At 36.5% G+C, this 7,500-nt stretch overlaps 1 protein-coding gene and 1 non-coding gene across 2 annotated transcripts; one reads left to right on the forward strand and one right to left on the reverse strand.

Moving 5' to 3' along the window:
- Positions 1–2,054: 2,054 nt before the first annotated feature.
- On the reverse strand, positions 2,055–4,305 carry LOC143637326 (splicing factor U2af small subunit B-like). The gene is made up of 5 exons (XM_077104744.1): positions 4,033–4,305; positions 3,254–3,340; positions 3,084–3,165; positions 2,879–3,005; positions 2,055–2,783 (listed from the first exon to the last, which is right to left on the reverse strand). Exons 1-5 carry the CDS (start codon positions 4,267–4,269, stop codon positions 2,402–2,404), a joined length of 915 nt encoding a protein of 304 aa, XP_076960859.1. The 5' UTR covers positions 4,270–4,305; the 3' UTR covers positions 2,055–2,401.
- Positions 4,306–4,442: 137 nt separating this feature from the next.
- TRNAL-UAA (transfer RNA leucine (anticodon UAA)) lies at positions 4,443–4,525 on the forward strand. Its single transcript has one exon. It is a non-coding gene; the product is annotated as a tRNA-Leu (tRNA).
- Positions 4,526–7,500: the final 2,975 nt, after the last annotated feature.

Consider the following 7,500-nt stretch of genomic DNA (forward strand, 5'->3'; position numbering starts at 1 on the left):
TAGATTAAGCATCTCAATTAAACTTGCAACACTAAAACAATCTACTAGAGTAAACCGACTTTTATGTAAAGTGAATTAAATCTACCTTACTTTGATGAATGACTTAATTCATGTTAGTGATGGTATCCTTATAACTTTTGTTGTAGCATTGGGGTAACTTTGGAATAGAAAGTTGACCCTTGGCCCCAACTATATTAATAATCAAAGCATGAAAAAGTTTTATCACTATACGGTCATCAGCACTTCTATTAGAGTCGTGAAGTTGTGGTTGGTCCTAAAGGGAGAACCTTCTTACTAGCTATATTCCCACATCCTTGCGCAGCGCGATTCGTTCTTCGAGCCATGCTTCCCACTCTACCCGTAAACCGTCCAAAACAGGCCGTATGAAGTATAGCCAAGTGGTAGGGCATCGACCATTGGTACCATTATGCAAAAGGATCGAATCCTTTTACACCAGGTTATGAACACCCGATCGGATCTATCAGAATTGAGCTGACGACTACAGGGAAGCGGCTGACTGCAGTCCCTGAGCCCAGCTTGTAGCAAGCCAAAATATTGACTTGAGCCTACTACTTTGCTAAGAGAAGACTGAGAAGGAAAGGCATTCTAATCGCGGAGGGAACACAACACTGACTTCGGCCGGATTCTTTCATCAGTCTCGATTCATAACATTTTGTGAAACAACTTAACAACCAACTTTCTGTGAAACAAGTTGATACCTAAGATGTAATACATACATATACGAAAATAAGAATCAAAGAATAAAGGTAACTCTTATCATTTTACTTTTTTTTTAACAACAAACTTTTTGAACTCACCACCTTACATTTATAAAGAGGACATCATACCACTAGATTGATCACCGTACCAATAGACTAATATAGATCATGAATTCTTATTATTTAATTGAGTAGATGTAGTTTTAGTTACCAATCCAAACCATGAACACACAAACACAAAAGCCTTAAATATCCAAATAATTACCAATTTAAATGCAAAGCCAACATCCAAACCTCTTAAAAAGTATAAAGAAAATCTAAAAGTCAATATATCACCAACTACTGTAAAATAAAATCCAATAAAATCCATTCAATCTAGCAATTCCTCAACCCTAAACTCATTACATTCATACTTCATTCAAATGCAACACCAAAGCTGTAGCTCACATCTTCCCCTGCAGATTCCTGTCACAAATAATCACCTGTAAAACAATTCACAACAAAACATAAGGTTATTATTATTCATGGTTAGAAGAAGCAATGCAGAGCACCCTCCACTTGCAAATCTTTAACCTAACTCTGCAAAATTAAATTCACTAAGCATCAACAAAATAAACTAGAATGTGTAAAATTTATATCACCCGGCCTCGATGCATAAGCTATCATAGAGAACCCTAACTGCAAAAAACATAACTTTATGCACAAGTGAAGTATGCATGAATGCTTTTCAAAACCAAAGTTTAAACATGATTAGTGGCAAATAGCTAGTTTATGCTAAAGCCAGATATTACAAGTGGCAACCAGCTTTTGTTATTTGTGAGTGAACATATACGGGTACATGAACCAAACATAAAACAGAATTTTTAAATGTGCATTGTATGCCACACATCATGACAGACTAATCCTGACAAACTGGGCTGGTCAGGCAGGTTCGGGTGACCGGCCAATACAGGTTTGGGTCAATACATGTTTTGGGGCAAATGAGAGAGTAAAAACGAGTTTGTTTTAAAAAAAACTATCAATTTGGTCAGGATCAAAACAGGTTTGGGATAAAGTCATAAAACAGTATGGTGGTACTAACCCACTTGGACCCTTTAAGTTAACGAGTTTTGTGATAGTTGTCCGTCTTGACCCATTAACGAGTTTTAGTAGACCCAAATTGACCAATTGACTATTTTAAGGTAACCCGAATGGACCCATGTAAAACTGAACTTCACCCAAATCAACCCATTCGTTTTTCAACGAATGGGTCATGTTTGCCACCTATATGATAGACTCGTATGCAAAACAAGTGAAAAACACACTAAGAAAATAAGTTCTAACAACCCAAATCATGGAACTGTAAACCTGCACACCACCTGCACAGTGGAAATGGTAGTGAGACAAATGATTGTTGTGGTTCAAGACAAAAAAACAAACCCTACCTAGAGATGGCAATTTCAAACCATTTACAATAGTAGATGATTATCCAATTTATAAAGGTTGTATAATCATAATTAACCCACTTGTTATTCATCAAAAAGGTTAAAACTTTTGAATAAAAAAAGTGTTTCAGGTCAGCCCAACTCATCCATTTTGCCAACTCTAATTATCGAAACCAAATACCATTTTAATCTTTATCTAGGAATCAAGAATGTTAGTTAGAAAGAGGAGACTAACCAGAAACCGGACATAAAACCAAACTAATGCTCATATTGATCCAACCGCTCCGTATGATCATTAACATCATCACTCCCGTTGACCTCTTTGACTTTTTCCTGCTCTCTCTGCTTGTTCCATTGCTCAATTCTGGCACGCCTTTCTTCACTACCTTCCCTAACAGGGGATAGGTTTTTTCTGCCTTCTGAACTCCGGCTACGGTCTCTCCTATGAAGCGGGCTCGTGGTCCTGTGCCTTCTAGACCAGCTCTCACGGTCGCGGTCCCTGTCATCATACCTTCGGCTATGACCGCGGCTCCCATAGTCCTGTTCTTCATAGCTTCTGTGTCTGTATGGACTTCTGCTCCTGCTCCGGCTCCGGCTATGCCTTCTTCTGCACCTACCAAACAGTTCCCGCCTTAATTCCCTGAAAGAACAGAAAGCAGAATTAAGAATACTTACAACACTAAACCTTGAACCCTAAAAAGAAAGATCAAATATGAACGGAAATATGTCAATAACCTGCCAATCTTTTTAAGATGCATGAAGTTGCAATAACCGCCTCGGTTGCAGGTGTTTTCCTCATACTGTCTGCAAGTAGATTCTCGGAAATCAGTGACCGGTGAGAAGTCAACGATAATCGGTCTACCTGTAACATGTTTCAAATTAACAAAAGTTGAAAATTAAAATATCTGAAGACTGATCATAAAACAAGCAGCCACAATACCAGCATAATATCTTCCACTAAGATTCTTCAATGCTTTTGCAGCATACTCTTCCTCCCTAAACTGAACATACACATTCCCCACCTAATAATAAAACAAAAACAAAACATTAGATAACAATTAAAACAATATAAAGTATGCAAAATCATAAACTTGACACTTAATTACTTACCATATGGTCAGCAAGATTATCACAAACATTCAAGCTCTCAATCTCCCCATACTTGTTCAGCTCCTCAAACAAATCTTCATAGAAATCCTAAAATTTAATAAAATAAAAAGCTCAAAACCTCATATAGCTTGAATACTAACAAAATCCATACCCTAATTACATCTAGGAGTGTGTATGAGACCCACATAACCAGATCACAAATCGAAAAAACCCAACCAAAAGAAAAACTAACGGTTTGGTTTGCATGTAATAAAAACCGAAAACACTAAACAAAACCGAACTTCTAAATCTTCATTTTCAATATATTATTTTAAGTAACTCAAAACTTAGCCCAAAACTATTTTTTTGGCCAAAATTTTTCTCTACTGCCAAAACAGAAAAAATCGAAACCCAACTGTCAAAAATCCCAAAATAACCCAAATGAGGAGTTAGAGATTCCAAAAATGACCCGTGAAGCCCGTATCTTCACTATGAGATTCAACGTCGAACGAGAAACTGACACATGGCTTCAAAAATTCATCGTCACGATGAAACTGAGCTCAAATCTCATCGTCGTGTCACAGCGATGAGATTTGAAGCCACGTGTCAGTTTCTCATTCACCGTTGAATCTCATATGGAATTGGGACATTAACGGAATCTCTCACCTAATTTGGGTTATTTCGGGTTCAATTTAAGCCGAAAACCGACCCAAACCTAATTACCTAACCATGCACACCCAAATTAGTAACTACAATTAAAACCAATTGATTGAAACAAATAATAAGTTAGGGTTACATGCCTCGAAGTGATCTTGTATTTTTCTCGGATCGATGGGGTTTCCTTGCGCATCAACGCCAGGGGTGATCATATCAGGTCTCTGGTACATGTTGGATAATAATAACGTGGGGCTGACGCTAGGTTTAGTGTGGAGTCTAGAACAACGATCGCCGTGTCTGCAAGCACCGATTTTGAAATAAAACGGGCAATTCACCCTGTCTTTCTCCGTACCGAATATTGAAGCTAAATGTTCCGCCATTGATTGATGAGGAAATCAAGCACTGGAGTGATCTAGGGTTTCAGTTTTGTATGCAGAATGGATGAGAAATTGTTATTATTATTAATATTATTTGGAGTTCTTTCTGGATGCTTCTATTTGCAGATATAAATGTCGATTTTATATATTTACACATATTTGATTATAAATAATGAGGTGGTTTGCCCGAGAGGTTAAGGGGGAAGACTTAAGATCTTCTGCACATAAGTGCGCGTGGGTTCGAACCCCACAGCCACCATTTTGTTTTTACTTTTTTATACTGTTTGTAACAAGGTAGCATAAGTCCATAACTTATTTTAGGGGCGTGCGTGCTGCAGTTTTAGGCTAAAAACAAACCAAAACTTCGGTTTTTGGATTTTTGAAACCGTTCGATTTTTCGGTTCGGTTGTGGTTTATTCGGTTTTTGTGATTTGAGCTTGAAAAGTTTAGGCCGAAAATGATGAATTTAGGTATAAGTAATTTTGTTAATTGTTAACTAATAGACTATTACATATTTGCCCACAATTATTTAAGTTACATATTTATTAATTTCTTATAAATTACTTATAATAAAATAAAAATCTAGAAATTCGGTTCGGTTTTTTGCACACCCTTAACTTATTTAGTATGGTTTTTTTTCACTTTTTATTACTTTTGCATCAAATACTTTTACAATAGTTATTATTGTGAAAATACAAAACATAAACCTCCATTATTTTAATTAGGAATAAGTGTAGTATATTCAAGCTTTGTATTCCGCCCATAGTTGATCCACTGTCTTTCCTAACAAGTCAACGAAGAAACCATCATTATAACCATCTCTCATCTTCTTATTAAGTTCGGCCACAAACCCATCTCTAAGACCATTACAATAGGCTGCACCCAATGGCTAGGCACGTTCCCGGCCTTTAACCTCACATAATCTGCTATTCCTTCAATCAATCCTCCGGGAGCTTGACCATTACCATACATGAGTCATCTCATGATAAAGTACTCCAGTGATCTCATTTTTGACATCACCCCTGAATGTAATTTGCACTGACATGAATCTCGTCGTTTGAGGTATACGCAACGCCATCCATGTCATCTATGAACACTTTTACGCTTGCTACATTCTTTTTGTCGGTTTCGGTGGTTTGTTGGAATGTGGTCCATATGAAGTTTGTGGCCGAGCCTAGAGTTTGGGTGGTGTATTCGACACCGATCTCATTGGTGAACCTGACACCACCAGGGGTTGCTGCAGCCGTGTTGGTGACCCACGGCTGCTAGGATTGTTGCAAGGAATGAGAGAAAGGATGATATCTTGTGAGCCATTTTGTGGTTGTGTTCAAGTTGGATATATGGTTGTGTTTATATAGAAGGTGCAAGTAAGTGGTGCATAATCGGACTAATTAAGAGTAGACCAAGTCAAGTAGACTCCACCATTTGAAAATTTATTGTGAAATTTCGTTGCATCAAATGGTCAAGTAGGCTCCACCATTTTTATGTATAGGAAAAAGAATTTTCAAACACACTATAAAAACAGAGAATCAGAGGCTATAAGATGATTAATCAACGAAACATTAATTTAAAGGAAAAGAAGTTTGGACTTTTTATAAACGTATAACTCACTCTTTAATTTCAAAGTTTGTATTAAGGAGTTTTAAAAAATGTTTATTTACAATGTTAATAAGTTATAGATTATTCTTTAAAATTTATGATGACAAGGAGCCTATTCAGAACGAAGACAGGCCTGAAACCGTCACTGAGAATATGGGTTTTGATCTTGATGGACTCGACAATCCAACCCGGGCATGTGATTAGAAGATGGCGAGATGATGTTGTTGATCATAATCTTTTAAGTTTGAATTGTTTATCCCTTTTATTGGATATGTTTTATGTCTATAATTAAGTTAGCTCTCGGATTATATCGTGTCAAGGTGTTGAATAAGGTTTTGTCTTTTCAAATGATAAGGTATACACTTTTTTCTGTTTAAAGAAAAAAAAAAGTTTGCCACTGGATTTATTGTTCCAAAACGTGTTGTTCCGGACACGCAAACCGGCCTACGTCAGACCGTCCCAGGCCCATCACGTGAGAGGTAAATCAGCCTCACTCAGCAGCAAGGTGATTGGCGCTTAGGGTCGGTTTCGAACCCACGACCTCTAGGTTATTGTTCCAAGTCTTACGCCTCCTTAACCAACTGAGCTACACGACGGGGACTGCCATTGGATTTAAAGTGTGAGTATGGGGGCTTTGAGCCTTTTAAGGTTCAAGAATATTTAATTGAATTTCTCAAGTTTCTTTAATCTCACTATTACCAAGTCTATTGTGAAAAACATGACATACCAATTCGAAGGGCCAAAATGATTGATGTGAGAAAGTACAAGGGTGATACGGTAAACTTTAAAGAGATGGTTGGAGGAGACTAATAAAATCGAATGATTAATTTGAATTACATGGAATTTAAGACTTTAAGTTGGTTATGGTTATCTTTCTAATGTTTAGATAATGTTCATTTCTAATTATCTAGGCCAAATTCGCTGCAAAACGTCCATCCAACAACCTATTTCAATTGTGTTCATGACCACTCATCTTGCCACCTCAATCATTAAGAACTTATAATTTTGTTTAGTTTTTTTGTGTGTGTGCTGATGGTCTGTCGATGATAATAAAATCTATTAGCGTCATTGTTTTCAAGTACTACGCTTGTGGTGATGAACTTATGGCCCCTATACCAAGAAACTTTTTGAACCATAATGGTAACCCATCATGATTCATTATGATGATCAACACTTCATTATGCTCCGACTCTCGGTTCTTGCAGTAGGAAGTAGGGCTGACAATTTACCATTGTTTATAATATTATAGATAAAAAAATATATGAGAACTATATATTAATATATACGAGTATATGCTATTTTTATTATATAATGTTAACCGTATATGTTATTTTTATTATATAGTGTTAAGTGTTAACTGTATTATTATTTAACCATATTTAGTGAATCATGTAAATGTTAATAATTGTGTTAAGATTGTGTTAAGCGTGTCATGTTATTGAAATGGTTACATTTAATAATGTTAAGCATGTTGTTGTGTCGTATAACATGCTTAATATTCATGTCCAAGTTATTATTTAAGAAAATGACTCATTTAGTTAAATGTGTCGTCCTTGTTTGACTCCTTTAACATAACACGAAGTGTTTTACTCGCTCTGGTTGGAAGTACACTAAACGAGTCTAAGAGTCTTCTAC

The sequence above is a fragment of the Bidens hawaiensis genome, unplaced genomic scaffold (assembly GCF_021521415.1).
Source record: "Bidens hawaiensis isolate Kalapana, Puna unplaced genomic scaffold, B.hawaiensis_p1.1 tig00008219_1, whole genome shotgun sequence".
NCBI lineage: Eukaryota > Viridiplantae > Streptophyta > Magnoliopsida > Asterales > Asteraceae > Bidens > Bidens hawaiensis.

Coding starts and splice junctions, on each gene's coding strand:
- LOC143637326 (XM_077104744.1), bottom strand. CDS start 4,269: ATGGCGGAACATTTAGCTTCAATATTCGGTACGGAGAAAGACAGGGTG. Junction 3,166..3,253: donor ATAATCTTGCTGACCATATG/GTAAGTAATTAA, acceptor TTTTATTATTAG/GTGGGGAATGTGTATGTTCA. Junction 3,006..3,083: donor TAGTGGAAGATATTATGCTG/GTATTGTGGCTG, acceptor AACATGTTACAG/GTAGACCGATTATCGTTGAC.